General features: G+C 41.3%; 1 protein-coding gene across 1 annotated transcript in view; it reads left to right on the plus strand.

Annotated features, from left to right (window-relative positions):
- MYO1D (myosin ID) overlaps window positions 1-20,357 on the plus strand; it is a 218,128-nt gene that overhangs the window by 112,699 nt on the left and 85,072 nt on the right. The window contains exons 17-19 of the mRNA XM_020798051.3: window positions 1,074-1,297; window positions 1,622-1,766; window positions 2,877-2,981. Coding sequence (XP_020653710.1) covers window positions 1,074-1,297; window positions 1,622-1,766; window positions 2,877-2,981 — 474 coding nt within the window. The remainder of the gene's footprint in view (window positions 1-1,073; window positions 1,298-1,621; window positions 1,767-2,876; window positions 2,982-20,357) is intronic.

Consider the following 20,357-nt stretch of genomic DNA (forward strand, 5'->3'; position numbering starts at 1 on the left):
TCGGAAGCCCGTGTGTGGGAATACCACTTCTTAGCTTGATAATATCAGCCAGTGGCTGTCAGTTGGAATGAAGAAAGCAAAATATTGCAGTGGCAGGTGAATTCGAATGAAAAACAGCATCTTAAATTTCAAGGAGCAGGAGCACATTTAGAAGCTCATTTTCAAAATGTTTATACAGTGGGGTCTTGACTTGAGAACTTAATCCGTATTGGAAGGCAGTTCTCAAGTCAAAAAGTTCGCAGGTCAAATCTGCATTTCCCATAGGAATGCATTGAAAACCATTTGATCCGTATCTGCTCTTTTCCGTCCATAGAAACTAATGGGAACCTGCTATTCTGCCTTCGACCACTAGAGGGGGATATTTGGTTTCTTTTTTTCTTAGGTCAAGAAAGGTTCAGGGAAGGCAGGGAAAATACAGTCCAGGCAGGACAGTACCAGGCAGTCTGAAGACTGTCTCCCAATCCACTCTCTAAACGCTGGGAGGAGTGAGGAAGCAGACAGGCACCCTTTTCACTGGCCAACAGTTAACTGAAAGTTCAAATTTTGCACTTTCCCTGCCTCCCACGTGGTTTTTTTCAGTTCTTAACTCAAATCTAAGTATGTAAGTCAAGTCAATATTTTCCTATGAGAGTGCTTCTTAAGTCAAAATGTTCTTAACTCGAGCTGTTCTTAAGTCAAGACCCCACTGTATTAACAGTTTTAACTGAAATACAATTTCCTCTTTTGTGTGTGTGTGTGAATCAAAGTTAGTCATTTTCTCTGAGGAAAAGAGGTCTGAAAGGAAGCATGTGGTGCTGGAGAAGTAACCCCAAACCCTAACTGGTTTACTTTTCTACTCTTCCTATATAGCAGGCTGTTATATATATTTATTTATCTGCCAATATTTATCAACCACTGAAATTAAACTTTGCTAGATAATACATAAATAAAATGGCCTGGGAAGACTTGTTGAACAAATGAGGTTTTCAGTATTGAAAACCTGCAAGGTTTGATGCATGTCTCTAGTCTGTACCCTACTCTCTACCTCAATATTCCTTATGTTCTAACCTTTTTTTTTGTGGGGGCTGTCACAGGTTTGGAGGGGCACTCTGGCTCGCCTTCGCTACAAGAGGACACGGGCAGCACTCAAAATCATTAAGTGCTATCGTCGATATAAAGTGAAGTCTTATATCTGTGAGATTGCCCGTCGATTTCACAATGTGAAATCAATGAAGGATTACGGAAAGCATGTGAAATGGCCCACCCCACCTAAAGTGCTTCGGCGATTTGAAGAAGTACTACAGGCAATCTATTTCAGGTGAGTATCTGAGGCAGTCTGTCTCATTGTCCTGGAGATAAGTCAATCTTATTGTACATGTTGTGAAACTGCAGTAGTGTCCTGCATTAGAGAAAGATATAGGCACCATTTCATGATATGGTGGCCATTAGACAAAGACTTCATTTTGTATTTGTAGTCTTGCCAGTCCATGGAGAAGTAATTGGTATGCATTCTTCTCATGCTTTGGATTTACTATGTGAAAATGCTAGTAAAAATCTAATGGAGCAACCATGTGTTCTTAGTTCCTTTCAGTGCCTATGCTAGCCTCAAGTGTGATTGCTTTGTAATATTTTTGTTTTTCAGGTGGAAAGCACATGAACTTATTAAAAGCATTCCCCCCAAGGATTTGCCTCAGATCAGGGCAAAGGTTGCCGCAATGGAGCTGCTGAAGGGGCATCGAGGTGATATTGGACTCCAAAGAGCTTGGCAGGGAAATTACCTTGCATCAGTAAGTGTGAGAAAACATGTGAAATTTCCATCACTTTATCCCATGGAACCACATAGATGAAAGCACGGTAGAAAATTAATAGTAGAGAACAACATGCTAATGCAGTTTGATATGCTGGGCAACTGGATTTCAGCTGCTATGTATGGAAGGGTAGTTGTAATCATGCCCTGCTTGTAGATTTCCTAGAAGAATCTGATTGGGGAAACAACATACTAAACTAGAAGGATATTTTTTTTCTGTGGGGCTTCTGTGAGCATTATGTTTTCCACACTGTTGCACAGAGAATGGACATATATAATGGGACATAATAAGCATGCATTCTCAGTCGGAATTTAGTCAAGCCCATCAGATGTCACCTTGGCTGGAAGTATGCCACAAATCCAGCTCTCAAGTCTTGAAGGCTGTTGACCTGCATAATTAAAGTACCCAGAGGGTACTTTAAGCACTGTGGGGGGTATATAAGCAGCACACTTTGCTTTTATAGATTAATGCTGTTTTAGCCAGAGCTTCGAAAGTTACTTTTCAAAGCTCCTTTTATTTATGGCAGTGTTTTAGAAATAACTGTCATTTAATTTAGAAGTACAGTAACTCATTACATTGCTTCTTCCTTTTTATTACATTATATAATCTTTTTAAAAATCCTTAGGATTGATAAAATAATGGCTTGCAATTTGAAATGTTCTTGTTAAAATGTTTCTGATACAGTAATTAAGTGTAACTTTGAAAAGTAATAGGAGAGTAGGAAATATTACTGCTTATGCTGATAAAACAACTTAATTTCCCCCATTCAGTGCATTAGTTTTGAATGCAGCTTCATTATATTTTTGTTACCACTGCCCCAGTAGTAACTTTCCTGGTTGTTACTTGTTGTTTGCAAGCTCTAGTTGTAGCATATTCTACCCCTTCCAATTCTTTATAAGAAAGTCCACTTTATAAATTGGGAAAGTTTGGCCTAAGGAGCAGCTTTGTTTGTGGGGGGCCAACAACTAAAGCTTTGTTTAAGTTTATATTTTGCCATTCTTTTTGTTGTCTAATCTAGAGTGGTAAAAGTACTATGACTCTGTTTTAAATGATGAAGACAATGATATGTCTATCCTGTTTGCTTTTTAGACTCCAAATAATCCTCAGGCTACAAGCTCATTTGTCCCCATTGCCTTTGACTTGCAAAGAAAGGACAAATTTATGAATGTCCTTTTCTCATCTCATGTTCGCAAGGTAAGCACAGCAAACAGCTGCAAAAGGATGAAAAAAGCCTCAAGCAGAAAAAAGCTACAGCCTGAAAATGGGGATGTGGTTGTAGTTTGGAGACTTCTAAAAGAGAAGAGATATTAAAAAGAATAGTAAAAGTGGTATTCCCACACACTGTGGATCTCAAGGACACCCTTAGTAGCTAAATGCAAGTGCCATTGCTTGACCTTTTAACCAAGGTTTAATTATTCAGATAAAATATTAAATGTGGTTAAGCGTGACCTCTATATATGACCATCTCAGATAGGTTCTTTGTCATTTCACTGGAGCATTCCTGAATTTGGCATTGTTCTTTTTGCTTGAAGTGTGGGGAATGCTGAAGTCTACTACATTGATTCAGTCATCCACTTGTCTAAGCATAATTAGGACTGTAAGCAATAAGGCTGAGGAAATCTTAAGGATGTGAATCATTGCAAATACTGCTTAATGAGAATTTCTTTCCACTAAAAGGAAAAAAAAAACTATGAGTATGTGCTTGCTTTAGAAGAAACCTCAATTAGTATTTGTGTCAGAAGTGACAATCTACTTTGTAAGCAACAACACTCCCAGAAAGTTTTCTGGAATGTAATTTTGATCTGTAGTGTGATTATAATCTCTTCAGATCTTTCAGTACATCCTTTCTGATTTAGTTTCAAAGCGTAGTAGAACAAAGCATTTGCCCCTTCACTCTACAAGGATTTGTGACATCTACTTAGTCTTAATTTGTAATGGGAACATAGTTGAGAAATCTGTTAATTTACAATGTGGTAACATTTATGAAAGTTATCTTTATTGCTTTAACTTTTTTTGTCTTTTTGTTATGTCTGAACCTATAATGTCACTGGTAATCATGACACAGAACAAAGACACAACACCTGTGGGCCTTTAGGTACTCTTTGTGTTCCCCAAAACAGCAGGACTCCATCCATTTTCCTCACCGCTTAACATGTCACCTGAAATATGGAGAGTAGAACAATATCCATTGGTTTTGTTGCCTCCTGTTTTTATGGGTAGGTAAACAGTGATCCCACTAGAGGATGCTGAGAGTTGAAAGTCTGCTAAGCTGTATGTGTATACATGCACGAACACATGTGAAGGGAAATTGTTTATGTATGTATGGTCATGTGATGCATTCATTATTGTAAGCACCCAGTAAATATGACATGTTTCTCGGGATGCACATTTGCTGTTGATCAGTGGCAGGCAAGGTATAACTAATGGTGGGGTATATTTGGTCTATTTAACGTGTGTATCCTTGGGTAAATTTGCTAGAGGAACTTTTGACTAGAAAATGTAAATTATTTTTGATCTCTTGCCCATCCCAGTTAACGAAATCTGTTGTAGCTCAATGGACATTTGGTATAATCTTTGTAGGGGACATCATTTTTATAACCTTTTCTTTAATTGACTTTTCAAGCAATTTCTAAAATCTTAAAAATATGTTTGATTAAATACTGTTATAGGTACATAATATTATAATAATTTTTCAATCAAGTTTCTTTTCTAATTAAAAAATACAGCTGCGTGCTACTTACAAAGTTTAAAACTCAAAAGGGGGAGGCAGTATGGTTCCTACTTCTGGGGTTATAGTAAGTATGTGCTAAGTTCTGGCAGTTCAGATGCCCTGTTATTCACTATTCATGTCAAAGCCACACACTTCAAAGATGGAACAATAGTTGAAAGGGTAATAATATGAATGGAACACAATGGAATTTAAACAAAGAAAAGGCAAAATGTCTCCTGACAATGTGGAAAGTCAACTGCTATTCCGCTTGTTTATTGTAGTGGAAGAACAATTATTAATTAGCAGAAGGATCCATTTATACAGAAGTACTCTAAACAATGATAAAGGTAGTTAACGTGTGAACTAATCACTGGTGATGTCAGTTATTCTTTGTGGATTCACATGGGTTCAATTTGCGCCTCCTCAAACATCCTATGAAAGAAAATATTAGAACACTTCTCCACCATACACTCTATTCTGCATCTAATCTTTCAATGCCTTTTTATGCCACTGATAAAACACCTTACGAGCTTATCTGGAGCCTTTACATATTCTTATCAGACCCTTAACAGTTGTATATAATTATTACTTACTTTGTCCTTGACCCCTTTCTCCCCTCTTTGCTCTCCCAATATATTTGTCTTAGAAAAAATATTGTTAGTTTTATTTATTATTGGTTATAGTCATACTCCTCAGTTAACAGCAGTTCCCGCCTTTTTATGGCCCCAGTGAGCTAATTTAAGAAGTGCATCAGCTGTAACAATAAGATCTCTCTCACTAACAGACATTCTAAGTGCCTTTGTTGCTTGAGTTAGGAGCATCAAACATAGAACTGTCAGATCTGCCATAAATTCAACAAGGTAGCCATAAGAAACTGGCAGTCCTGCTTGAAATTTTACCTTTGGGAAAAGTCTTTACCGGCCATTGAAACCATCGCCAAAAAGACACCTCAGTTTTAATGGTCTCCATTTGTAAAATACCTTCCAAGCAGTTTCTTACAAAGGTATTCCAGTCCCACACGTCCTGTGCTAAAGCCTTTGAGGACCCATCCACTCAAATGTCACCTAGCCAGCAAATGACAGTTTTCATTAATGAGGATAGGCCCTAAGTCTCAAAGTTGATGTTGAAACTGCCACTCTTGGCATAGAAAAAAAAACACCCTATGGATTCAGACTCCCAGCTTAAACAGACTAAGGTACAGAAAACTAAGTCATCAGACACCTTTTCCTACCACTCTGCAAACTCAAGCATCACATCAGAGCAAGACAAAGAGGACTATGATGACCTTGTTTGCCCAGGCTTGGCATCTGAAGGAGAGATGGGACAGGCATCCTCACCTGGTAGTCATTCCCTGGAATGGAGACAACTGACACAACAAACTTTGAGAAAGTTGTCATCACTTTGCGAGAGCCCAAGTGCCACTCAGCCACGGGAGACACCTGCCTCTTGGGAGTGATTTTGCAAATCCTCCTCTGATTTGGCCTCAAGGGCAAGAAGTCTCATGATCGAGGTCACCTGAATAGAAACACTCGCACAGAACCTTGGTTTCTAAATCATCAGATCTGAAGCGTTCACATACAACTTAATATCCAAGATTGCCTAAACTGAAGAGGTTTCACTGCACTGACTACTCACACACAATGTCAAAATCACCTCTGTGGAAGGGACACCATCATCAGTCTCCCGACCCCTTCAACCCCTGGTGTCAACTGCTCCAGCTTGGTTTCCACAGTGAGATTGCCGGAACTGGAAGGACCTCTGAGGGTATCCCACCAACTACTTTGACCATTCTCCATCTCAGTCAACCTCCAATCCCCAGCATCTATGATCAAGCACTGCCACAGATCTGCCCATTAAACTAAGTCAACAACAACAACAAAAAAGAGTACATGCAGAGCCTCATCAGTATCAAAACACTTGATTCCAGTGGCTTGCCAACAGTAACACCTTGGCATTAAGGTTCCCCACTGCCACAGACAACTACAGACAGAACAAAGAGAGAACTTCAATCCTTTCACCAGTCATTCAAGCATCCTCAGAACCAAGGATCTTGGAACCAATCATCAGTATTGGATAAGGACCCTTCTACCTTAACTGACCTAACCAAAACATTGAGTGCCAAACATCAGCATTACATTCTCAGTTCCAGTTCAGCACCACTCTAAATCAAAGACTCCACATTAAAGATTTAAAAAAACAACACCACCACAGGTACTTACCATATCAACCTCTCCCCAGTCATCCCAGTCCAAACATTACTCCTCTGGATATAGAGCTAAGGACACTGATAACAATAATTCCAACACCAGTGATTCCAACTCTGACAAGGAATTCTTTGATGACCTATCATCCATCTTGATGACAACCCCTCTCATCCTCTGAAGAATTCAGATCCTGCTCTGATTTCATTCTCCATGTGGAAAAATTGCTGCAACTGGAAATCCAGCAACAACCCTGCCAAGGTCAGACCCTGTCTGTGACCAATTCAATAAAAACGGCACTCTTTCTTTCCATATTTTCTCTTCTGGATGGCAAAAATCATCTACTTTGCCTCCAACATCGAAGCAAGTAGAAAATCTCTACAAGATACATGACAAGGAAGTCACCTTCCTCCTCAAACATACACAGCCCAATTCAGTCATCATTGAGGTGTCTCAGACCAGGCCCAAAGGCCACCATAACATAGCCATGAACAACAAGGATGGAAAATAGACATGATAGGGAGGAGGACATCACTGCCCTGGGAATCCAAGTCACGAACTATCAAGCAGCAATGGAAGCGTATCCTCTGGAGTAAAATGCAGCCTCTCCTTAACAGTCTAAGAGAGGATTTTAAAGTGTTGGATTTAACTTTTTGACAAGATGCCTGGCAACTCAAGAAAGGCATGCCATCTGTCATGCCACCAACTGTGCTGCAAAAATCATGGCCACAGTGGTATCACTCGGGTGACATGCTTGGTTGAGGCCAGCAGCTATCTCAGAGGATTCAAAATCTTGCATAGAGAGCTTACCATTCAACAGTGAGAGTCTCTTTAAAATAAAACCAATGATATAATGGATAATCTCTATAAGAAAAGAAATAAAGTGGAAGGCACGAGCTTTCCATCAAAATCCCATCAAAAACTTAACCAGTCCTACTGGAGATGCCCTTAACTATAACCTTGCACCAGATACCCTTTAGATAGACATCCTGTAAACTCATCCCAGTACTGCAGACAGCCTGCACAAACATCCAGATTACAAGTCCACCAATATCCTGATATAGGAGGACCTACTACATCACTGCCCTGGGGATCAGAGTCACAAACTATCAAGCAGCAATGGAAATGTATCCTCTGGAGTAAAATGCAGCCTCTCCTTAACAATTTAAGAGCAGCAGCTTTGACTTCCCACATGCTGAGATCTGCAACCCTCCGACTATGTTCCCTGATCTTTCCTTCCTACTGAAGTAGTCCCCCAACTTCCACCTGAACAAACTTTTGGTGTGCCCTACATTTTTTCTATCACACACCTCAGAAGTTGAAAGTTGCTGCATACTTCAGATATTCAAAGGGTGCTGGCCTTCTAAGCAACAAGAACAAGAGGATTCCAAAAATTTACCAGTTATGAAGAGTTGAACAAAGGTGATCTTGTTACATCACAGATACTGTATAGTTAAGAAGTTAAGACTATCACCCTATTCTACCAACTGGCAAAGCAGCCAGTGCCTGCTTCTTCATAAGGGCATTTGACTAGGGCAGTTGCTGCACCAATTGTATTTTTCAGAGGAATTTATCTAAAAGATACTTGGAAAGCAGCAGTGTAATTGCTGCCTTCAGTGTTCATCAATCACCATTGATTGGAGATCAGGGCAAAACTTGATGCTGCCTTTGGCAGAGCAGTGATCTCCTTTGTGTTGGCATGGCATCCCATCAGCCAGTGTGTGATCTTGTCAGTTACCCATATGTTTGATTCGCAGATACCATGAAGGAGGAGGACAGGTTGCTTGCCTGTAACTGTAGTTCTTTGAGTGATCGTCTGTCAATTCATACAGCCCACCAACCCTCCCCTCAGCTTTCCACACAAATCCCATTTATATATCAGTAGTGGACTGGGGAAACAAGATTTTATTTTATTTTGTTGCTACCTTTCAAAAGACATCTGATGAATTTTCCTCTTTTACAGCCAGCACAAATTTCCTATGTTTTTTGTGCTGTTCCTTTTGCGTTCTCTGTTTTTCTCATACAAACCTCAAGCCAAGCATTGCAGCTCACTTTTATCTTAATAGGGATAATTAATCTCTTCACTCCACCACTGGACCACAAGCAGTCTGACATTACGTCCTTCTTTGTGTGTGTGTGTTTGACTGTTTCCTAAAATCTTCCTCCAGATCCCCTCTGCTATGCAGAGGCTTGTTCTCTGTCATCCTCTATTGTTCTCTTTGCTCATTCTCGCTCTTAGGTTTTCAACCATGCCTGCACTGTTTAATGTATTCTATTCTGCTTTCTGTGCTGAGAATAGTCCCCCCACTTTCCCCCACATTAATCCCATAGTCTTTCCTTAATAGCCATAGCTACCTACATTTATTGTTACTGTTGTTTCCATGATGTGTGAATTGCACTGGCCACTCAATTTCACTTCTGTTTCATCCTTGATCAGTTTTTCTTGCCCCTTGCATTTGCCCTCTTTTTGTAAGAAAGAGCTGCTTAGCTACTTTGCAAGCATATAAAGGAGAAAGGACAGGTACCCTTTCTTTAAGCTCTGTGCACTGTGCTGCCGCCACCAATCATGACTTCTTAACTCATGTCCCTGAGTGTTTTTCAGGAACCTTTCCATGCCCTTTGCAGTTGATATATTTACCTTGGGGAAACCCTGATGTCGCTCTGTTGTTGCTATGACAAACTGAGCTGTTTCTTAAGGGGTGAATTGGCTTTGTGACAGCAGGGGTGGTGTTCCTGCCTTACTCAGAACAGCACGTAGCACACACTGGTGGCACTAAATAGATGTCTAGTATAGAAGTAGCAGCCAGGGTAATGGAACAGTCAAGTTGAAGGCAGGCTACCTTCTTCTTTCCAGGAAGCGAAGGAGTTGGGAAACACAATGACCACAGTTAAATGAAATATCAGGTGTTTTGTATCTGATAATAACTGGCAGAAACCTTTAGCTTTAGAGGCTGCCAGAGCTATGAGCCCTGGTATGTATGGGGATTTGGTATCTATTCTGAAAAAAATATTGGATGATAAAGCTGGTAAATCTCTCTCCTGAAATCTTACAGAATTACTGAGTCATATTTGTTAGTGGTAGACTAGGACAAAAGTTCTCTAATCTCTTATTTCATTGAAAATTTAGTACCCATTATTTTGAGAATTAAGGCCATATCTAAGTACGTAGTTGAGTTAACTTTATGAACAATCTGCTTTGTTTACCTTAATATTTTATAATTGGCTCCATAGTCCCCCGGAACATCTGACAATGAATCCAATATCCTTGGGATAATTTCTTTTTCTCTCATACTTCTTTTTGCTTTCCAGCCCTTTTACCAGGTTTCCACAGACCATCTGCTAAGAATTAGCAACCTGTGGTTTTACTATTACTGTACAAAAAGCATGCTCCCATTTCACCCGCATGACTGTCAGCTGATAACAGTGGAGGCCTTCTTTGAAAAGAGTGCCCTGCCAACCTGACTATCCCTTCCAGCTAATGCAGCTGTTACTGTATCTCTTAAGTGAATTTTGCTGCTCATTAGTAGCACCCATCCAAATCTCCGGCCAAGTCTCTTATTGAATGTGATACTTTTCTATCTCTAAATTAAAAAAAAATATACTGTATACTGTTCTGTTGTCCCAAGACAGAAGTTGTTGTGCTTCAGGATAATGTTAACCTGATATTTGTCAAACTGGCAATCTGACATGTTGAGTGAGTATGCTTCTAAGCATAGAGAGAATGTGGTTGAATTAGCTTCCAGGTTCCTAAGAAGCTATTATAATAAAAGAAGTGAAGAACCATCTTTTTATTTATTATTGATTGAAGGATGAGAACAGAGACAAAGGATGCTTTGTTGCAAGGCCAAAGTAAAATGAAAAGAGCAGTAAAGCCAGATCACCTAGTAACTTGGCTCACTTGCTGTGAAGACAGTCCAAAGTCATTTACTCTGTAGGCATTTTATACAGTTTATAAGCTTTTTGCTTGTAGGGTGGTTGGAGCTGGATAACGTGGGTTTATTTTTGTAGTTGACCAAAATGTTGGATTGAAATAAGAAGACGGGACTAAATAGTTTCAGGATCCATTGTAATCTTCTGGTCCCATGTTCTAAGTTTTATGTGGGTCCAGTATATTGGGCAGGAGACTCACTTCTGCTGTGCTCTAAATTTCTATGCAGATTCTGTTATGTATAGAATGCTTGGCATGGGCATGAATTCCTTGTTTTCAGTACAAAGGACAGCTCATTGTGTGCAAGGAAGGATACCAATATTTCAAAAAATAATGAAGCTGTCACAGTGCTCTGTATGCGCACCAGTCACTGCTATAGAAGTATAGCATCTGCTGAATTGGTTAATATAATAAATCATTGCACTTTCTATTGCACTGTATTGCAAAGCCAACTAGAGTTGTAACAATGTATTTGAAATGGTTACTCGTGCCAATTTAGCTAACTGAGAAACAATGTGATGAAGGAATTATAAGAGGGTTGAACTCACAAGAGCCTTGAGGAAAAATTCCTTCTGACCTCAGGAATCATCTCTAAGGTCTCCTTATCATCTTCATCATCTTAGAACTTTTGAGTGCCTGCAACTCATATGCCAAATAGTGAAGGCACTTGCACTCCAAAATTCCAGAAGGAAACATTTAATTATGGGCAATTTACACCACTGTGGTTTGCATCAGCATTATGCACATGTTGCTGTGAAACATTATTTTAGGCACAAGTGTAAAGTGACTACAATTAGCTGACACCTAAATTGGATGAAAAAGAGAAGTACAGTTATGTGCCGCAATCTCTTGATAATGCTGCAAGTTATCAGCAGAATCACTCACTGGTTCCACAAACATCTTTCCCATTTGAATGCAAAACCTGTAGTATTATTTATTTTATTTACAATATTTTTTAGCCGCACCATTACCAGTGGCTTCTGGGCGGCGTACAACATTAAAACTTAAAAACATTTTAAAAGACAATATAAAATAACATATATTAAAATAATTCTTAAAACATTAAAATTAATAAGTCCTGCTGCTCATGTGGCCAGCTAGGGAATACTGTTTAATTAAAATGCTGGCTAAACAGAAAGGTCTTTGCCTGGCGCCGAAAAGCCAAGAGTGTTGGAGCCAGGTGGATCTCTATAGGGAGGGCATTCCAAAGTTGGGGGGGCAACAGCCGAGAAGGCCCTATTTCGACATGCCATCCCCCTCACCTCTTTCAGGGATGGCACCTTCAGAAGGGCCTCCTGACCTGATCTTAGAGGACGGGCAGGCTCATATGGAAGAAGGCGCTCCTTTAGGTCACTGGTTCTTAAGCTTGGGTTACTCAGGAGTTTTGGACTGCAACTCCCAGAAGCCTTCACCACCAGCAGTCCTGACTGGGGTTTCTGGGAGTTGCAGTTCAAAAGCATCCAAGTAACAAAGGTTAAGAACCACTGCTTTAGGTAACCAGGTCCTAAGCCATTTAGGGCTTTATATGTCAAAGTAAGCACTTTGAATTGGGCGCGAGCAGTAACCGGCAGTAGTTAGCATTCACAACTGATATAATAAAAAAGGTGATCCATTCTGAAAATACTTTTCTGTGCATCCTATGCAATTGAAAATTTTTATGTCTGTTGTGAAATTATCCAGTATCTTGGATCCATTATTGTTATTGGAAAATCTTAAGTATTCTGTCCTAAATAGCAGGGGAGGTAAAAAGGAAGGGTGTCAGTAATTTTTCATAATCCTCCAAAAATTATATTATTACAGCTCTGCTCAATCTTGCAAACTCAAGGCCATGGATTTTTTTTATTGTGTTAAACCAGACCTGGGCAAAGTACGGCCCGTGGGCCACATACTGCCTGCGAGCTGCTCCTGTCCGGCCCGCCAGTCCAGCTCTGGTCACTCAGCACGGCAGAAAGCCTGGTGCTGGGCGAGAGGTGCTGCAAGTGCCCATGCTGTCCTTTGTGTGGCACAGCCTGCCTTTCGGGAGTGGACCAGAAGTACAGGATGGATGGCGCCACCACTACCATTACTGCTGTTGCCGCTGCTGCCTGCCCACTCCGCGGATTGGTCGGATGAGAGAGCGCGGGTGCTCATGCGCCGGCGGGTACGCCCTCTCGGCCTCCCCTCTGGCCACGATGCGCGGGCTCTCCGAGGGCCGGAGGGGCATCTGCTGAAGGGGGGAGGCTGCCATGGGGGACAGGCGGGTGCTGGTGGGAGCACTCAGCCTGTCGCTCAGCCTCTGCTCCTTGGCGCTGCTCGTCACAGCCATCTTCACAGACCACTGGTACGAGACTGACCTGTGGTGCCACTGGGAGAGCTGCGACGAGCGTGCCGGCAGCGCCCACTTGCCCGAGCAGCACTGCTGCCTCCTGGCACCGCTGCCCCACTTGCTCTTGCGAGGCGCCTGGCCGCAGTGGCTCCCTCACAGCGGAAGGCATCAGTGCGGCACCCGCCCTGCCAGCCGCCCCCACGGGGACCTGCTGCTGCTGGAGGATGGGCGAGCCCTCTTCGGGCTCAGGCTCCTGCAATCCCCGTGTGGACTGCCGCTCTTTGCCACTTACACCGGCCTCTGGAGGAAATGTTACTTGCTGGGTGTTGACAGCCAGCAAGTAACATTTCCACCTTGACAGCCTGGTGGAAAGAGGCGAGGGACGCGGGGGGGGGGGGGCGCCGGCAGATGGGGCTCTTCTGCATGCTTCCCACCACCGTCTGGTGGACTTCCTTTTGCGCCCATGCCTGCCCAGGAAGTGCCCTCTACCATACAGTTCTCCTCACTCTTATTCTCAGGATCTTCATGCAGACTCCCGCCATGATTTCTCCAATGCATGATTACAGCACTCTCTCCTTCCCGTCCTTCCTTCCTTCTCCCTTTTTCTTTCTTTCCTTCCTTCCCTCTCTTTTTCCTTGTCTTTTTCTTTCTTTTTTGCCTTCCTTTCATCACATCTCTCCTTCCTTCCCTCCTTCCTTCCCAGTCCACACCCCACTTCTCCTTTAAAGTTACAGCCATACAACTCTACCTGCTTCCCGCCTTCAGAACCAGTGACTTCTCCATGCCCCCACTTTATGTGTTCCCAGTTCATGTTCTCTGTGAAGGTATCTGCTCATAAAGGAACACTCGTTCGACTCACATCACCAGGGCTACACCCTTTTTTACCTGAGTAAAGTTGGTTCAGCCCCCAAACACAGTTCAGATTTTTCATGTGGCCCCCTATAGAAATTAATTGCCCGCCCCTGCCCTACATCAATCTAAGCACAACAGTATTGGTTTAACACTTGTATTTGGTTTTCCCATTTTCTTGAAATCTTTAATTTTTCCCTTTCATTTTTCTTTTCTAGTCCATCTTGAAAAGAAAAATTAAAGGAAAAAATTAAAACATTTTTCTTTTCTAGTTAATCTTGTCTCTTCATGGATTGCTGCCTAGTCGTGATGAAGGGGCTTGAGTAATTCAGAGAAGCTATGGGCTATGCCATGCAGGGACACCCAAGACGGACAGGTCATAGTGGAGAGTTCTGACTAAATGCGAGTCACCTGGAGCAGGAACTGGCAAGCCACTCCAGTGTCTTTGCCAAGAAAACTCCATGAACAGAAACAAAAGGCTAAGATATATGATGCTCGAAGATGAGCCCCTCAGGTTGGAAGGCATCCAACATGCTACTGAGGAAGAGCAGAGGACAAGTACAAGTAGCTCCATTGTTAATGAAGTGGTTGGGCCAAAGCCGAAAGGATGCTCAGCTGCGGACTCAACTGGAAGTGAAAGGAAAGTCTGATGCTGCAAAGAAAAATGCTACATAGGAACCTGGAATGTAAGATCTATGAACCTTGGTAAGCTGTATGTGGTCAAACAGGAGATGGCAAGAATAAACATTGACATCCTGGGCGTCAGTGAACTAAAATATATGGGAATGGGCGAATTCAATTTAGACGATTATCATACCTACTATTGTGGGCAAGAATCCTGTAGAAGAAATGGAGTAGCCCTCATAGTCAACAAAAGAGTGGGAAAATCTGTACTCGAATACAATCTCAAAAATGATAGAATAATTTCAATACGAATCCAAGGCAGACCTTTCAACATCACAGTAATCCAAGTTTATGCACCAACCAGCAATGCTGAAGAGGCTGAAATTGAACAATTCTATGACGACTTACAACACCTTCTAGAACTGACACCAAAGAAAGATGTTCTTCTCATTTTAGTGGACTGGAATGCTAAAGTAGGGAGTTAAGAGATAAAAGGAACAATAGGTAAGTTTGGCCTTGGAGTTCAAAACGAAGCAGGGCAAAGGCTAATAGAGTTTTGTCAAGAGAACAAGCTGGTCATCACAAACACTCTTTTCAAATAACACAAGAGGCGACTCTACACATGGACATCACCAGATGGGCAACACCAAAATCAGATTGATTATGTTCTCTACAGTCAAAGATGGAGAAGCTCTATACAGTCAGCAAAAACAAGACCTGGAGCTGATTGTGGCTCTGATCATCAACTTCTTACAGCAAAATCCAAACTTAAATTCAAGAAAGTAGGGAAAACCACTGGGTTAGTCAGGTATAATCTAAACCAATTCCCTTATGAATACACAGTGGAAGTGAAGAACAGATTTAAGGAACTAAATTGGTGGACAGAGTGCCTGAAGAACTATAGATGGAGGATGTAACATTGTACAGGAGGCAGCAACAAAAACCATTCCAAAGAAAAGTAAATGCAAGGAAGCAAAGTGGCTGTCCAACGAGGCCTTACAAATAGCAGAGAAGCGGAGGGAAACAAAATGCAAGGGAAATAGGGAAAGTTACAGGAAAATTGAATGCAGAGATCCAAAGAATAGCAAGGAGAGACAAGAGGGCCTTCTTAAATGAACAGTGCAAAGAAATAGAGAAAAATAATAGAAAGGGAAAAACCAGAGATCTGTTCAAGAAAATTGGAGATATTAAAGGAACATTTTGTGCAAAGATGGACATGATAAAGAACAAAAATGGTAGGGACATCACAGAAGCAGAAGACATCAAGAAGAGGTGGCAGGAATATTTACACCAGAAAGATCTGGATATCCCGGACAACCCAGATAGTGTGGTTGCTGACCTTGAGCCAGACATTCTGGAGAGTGAAGTCAAGTGGGCCTTAGAAAGCATGGTTAACAACAAAGTCAGTGGAGGTGATGGCATTCCAGTCAAATTATTTAAAATCTTAAAAGATGATGCTGTTAACGTGCTACATTCAATATGCCAGCAAGTTTGGAAAACTCAACAGTGGCCAGAGGATTGGAAAAGATCAGGCTACATCGCAATCCCTAAGAAGGGCAGTGCCAAAGAATGCTCCAACTACTGTACAGTTGCACTCATTTCACATGCTAGCAATGTTATGCTGAAATCCTACAAAGTAGGCTTCAGCAGTATGTGGACCAAGAAGTCCCAGAAGTACAAGCTGGATTTCGAAGGGGCAGAAGAACTAGAGACCAAATTGCTAACATGTGCTGGATTATAGAGAAAGCCAGAGAGTTCCAGAAAAACATCTGCTTCATTGACTACACAAAAGCATTTAACTTTGTGGACCACAGCAAACTATGGCAAGTTCTTAAAGAAAAGGGATTGCCTGACCACCTTACCTACCTCCTGAGAAATTTCTATGTAGGACAGGAAGCAATAATTAGAACTGGATATGGGAGAACAGATTGGTTCAAAATTGGGAAAGGAGTACGACAAGGCTGTATATTGTCTCCCTGCTTATTTAACTTATGTGCAGAATACACCATGCAAAAGGCTGGACTGGAGGAATCCCAAGACTGAATTAAGATTGCTGGAAGAAATATCAACAGCTCCGATATGCAGATGATACAACTCTAATGGCAGAAAGTGAGGAGGATTAAAGAACCTCTTAATGAGGGTGAAAGAGGAGAGTGCCAAAAATAGTCTGAAGCTCAACATTAAAAAAACCTAAGATCATGGCCACTGGTCCCATCACCTCCTAGCAAATGGAAGTGGAAGATATGGAGGCAGTGACAAATTGTACTTTCTTGGGCTCCATGATCACTGCCAAAATTAAGACGCTTCTTGGCAGGAAAGTGATGACAAATCTAGACAGCATCTTAAAAAGCAGAGACATCACCTTGCCGACAAAGGTCTGTATAGTCAGAGCTATGGATTTTCCAGTAGCGATGTAAGGAAGTGAGAGCTGGACCATAAAGAAAGCTGACCGCCAAAGAATTGATGCTTTTGTATTGTGGTGCTGGAGGAGGCTCTTGAGAGTCCCCTGGACTGCAAGGAGAACAAACTTATCCATTCTAAAGGAAATCAACCCAGAGTGCTCACTGGAAGGACAGATCCTGAAGCTGAGGCTCCATTACTTTGCCTATCTCATGAGAAGAGAAGACTGTGTGGGAAATACCCTAATGTTAGGAAAGTGTGAAAGCAAGAGGAGAAGGGGATGACAGTGGATGAGATGGCTGGACAGTGTCATCGAAGCTACCAACATGAATTTGACCCAACTCTGGGAGGCAGTGGAAGACAGGAGGGCCTGGCGTGCTCTAGTCTATGGGGTCAAGAAAAGTTGGACACAACGACTAAACCACAACATCAAAGTTAATCTTGTCATATCATGTGTCATCAGCATCATCATTTTTTGCTTCTAGATAAATTTCAGGCTTGTTCGTCTTTCTGGTGATCCATGGTGTCAGCCAAGCTCTCCTCCAGCAAACATATTTCAAATAGATAATTTTTTCTCTCTCTTGGATTTCTTCACTGTCCTACCTTCACATCCATAGATAATAATTAAGAATGCAACATTATAGATTATCTTGGCCTTTGTTTCCAGTAACACATCTTTATATTCAAAGATCTTCTCTAATTCCTTCATGGCTGTCCTCTGAAGTTTTATCTTCTGATTTCAAGGCTTTACTCTGCATTTGAATTGATTATTGAACCAAGATGTACAAAATCTTCAACGATTTCTATTTCATTGTTAGCATAGAAATTATGTAGTTATTCTATGCCCATTACTTTTCATAATATTACATCTCTGTGTAAGAAATGCATGCTCTGGGATCCAGATTCTAATTGGTTTCCATTGCCATCAGAGTGGAAGATGATTAAGCCACTACTTCAGTAATTCCCGGAAGACCACTGCAATTAGCCACCACCTTTGCCTCCCAAGATTCATCATCCTGCTGGTTACCAGATTGTATCAGCACATTATGGACTGCATCAAAGCTCATGGCAGGTATTCTAGCTTTACATCACCATGCCTAACTCTGCATGACAGGTGTAACCTACGTTACATGCACCAGAATCAATGAGTTTTCTTTTGATGCCACTGACTTCTTCAGTTCCAAAATGGATGAGGCCTTCAATAATCTGTGCAAGGCAAGAACATGGCAAAGAGAATGGCCATTGATACTCAACAGTGGTACCATCAGCATGGTCAGCAGAGATAATGACATCAGTTGTCATCTTCTTACCACTGCCAGGCTTCACCAAGCCTCATGGAGCACACTTCCCTCTAGAACAGCATGTCACCTGTACAAGTGTGTTTGCACACAATCCACATTCACAAGAAGATTTTCCTCTTCTGCCAAGAGTTGCCTTTGACTTTCTCACAGTGTTCCCCTGGACCTCCCTGGAACAAAAGTCTCTATAATCTCTTCTTTTCAATTCACTCTACTACTCTGGCGCCATATGGAACAGCATCATGTATGATGCCTGATACTCCTTCTCTTCACCCAAGGATATCTCATAGATTTCATCTCCCTCCCTCAGCAGGGATAGTTCTGCAGCACAAAACCATCCCAAGTACTCCAGGACAAGCTGGCAGATCTTCTAGACAAGGAGACAATCCAGCCACTTTCTCTATTTTGCAAGCTCATAGTTATTTCTCATGTTACTTTATAGTGGCCAATAAAAACAATGAACCTAGTTCCTGTGACTTTACTACCTTCCTTTTTTTTTACAGGATTAAAGTGATGCTTAGACCCAGTATCACCTTCTTGCCTATAATGGTCACATCTTTCCATCCTAACCAAATCATTACACTCCCAGCATTTCCCACCATCACCTAATTTGGATTGGGAGATATGCTAGGAGAGTGCTCGACAGACAATGCCTTTTCTCTTCTGCCTTTTCTCACCATCTATTCATTTGTTATGGTAGACATCATAAAAGCTAGTTTGTCTCCTCTTCATATTTTGCCACATTGATTCTACAGCCTATCACCATCACTTATCAGTTCACCAAGACCTTTCATCCGGAGGGCTTCTGGACTCATTCCACTCAAACTGTCACTTTATATTGCACTTTTTATGTGATTTCCTCTCCATCATCTTTGTTGAAGTGTGCAACACTATTGTCTGGATATCTGTGCACAGAAGGAGGCCTTCTTTGGACTAGCAGTTTTATAATCTATTCTCCATTAACCACAACATTGTATCCTGCCTCCTTATCCTATCTAATCTACCATCCTTCATTATTAAATTGCATAATTAAATTGCCTGCATAATTAAATTGTAAAACACAGAGATAGTGCTTTAAGCCTTATGGGTTGGTATATAAGCAGCACACTTTGCTTTTACCAATATGTGTGAGTCACAAAGGCCATGAAGAAATAGTGCAGATTGCTTGTCTGTAACTATTAAGTCATTTGAGTGATCATCTATGAATATGCATTGCCCACTCAGTTCCTTGCAGTGCACCTTTGTGGTCCTTTTTGGCAGAAAGGGAACTGAAGCAGGGTGCTAGGGTATGGGCGCATTTACATAGTACATGCAGGGGATAGGAGCCTCACTTCAAAGTTATGAGCACTGAAAAATTTCAATATGTGTACAGGGACAAGATCCCTATATTTTTCTTAATAGATGGTCCCTTGAAGAACTACAGTTATCAGGTAGGCAACCTGTACTTTCCTGCATACATTTGAAAACAGTAAGAATTTTGGTGTCCAGATGAGCAATGAAAGCAGTTTGTAGTTAGGGGAAAAGTAAACCCCCTTTCTTTAAGCCCACAGGGCAAGACATGTTATTCAAGATTTTAGTAACACATTGTTGCAGCTACATTTCTTCAGTCCACCACCACATATATTAATGTCAGTTTTCTTCTCTGTTAAAGTATTCATCTAGGTCACATTTGCCTGAAACTACCACATACACCCATTTCTGAGAATAATGTACCATGTTTCCTTTTGAAGGCATAGTGTTCAGAGCAGTCTCCCAACATTGCCAGAGCAAGCATGACTTAGTAATAGTTAGCAAGTGTTCCAGTGTTTTCATTGCCTATAAGTATATTTTCCCCTTGACTGTAGCAGTTGAGAAGAGAAAGCTGTATCTGTCTTTGTGAATGTGCTGAAACTGCAAGAGTAGAGCAAATTAGGTATTGATTATACAAAAAGAAGGAAGTGTTAATGGAAGAGACCTAAAGGTTACCTTTGCTCTTCAGAGTGTTTCCATATGGGTCTCCTTGCAATAGCTGAGCTAAGCATTCCATATAAATGAGAAATATTTCATGTACGAACAGTGGATCTGAATGCATAAATAGATACTATGGACAGTGTACAGTCTATACAAGAGGAGTGTGAGTTTCCCATCACTATGCTTTTGGCCAGACAGCTCTTTGTGCAGTTCCTCTTACATGATTCTCAGTTGCTAATAGTCAAAAGCTATTTGTAGTGGGTTAGGATTTTTTTTATAAGTTTAAGAATATGTGTGACAAAAGG

Source organism: Pogona vitticeps, chromosome 6, assembly GCF_051106095.1.
Source record: "Pogona vitticeps strain Pit_001003342236 chromosome 6, PviZW2.1, whole genome shotgun sequence".
NCBI classification, from domain to species: Eukaryota; Metazoa; Chordata; class Lepidosauria; order Squamata; family Agamidae; genus Pogona; species Pogona vitticeps.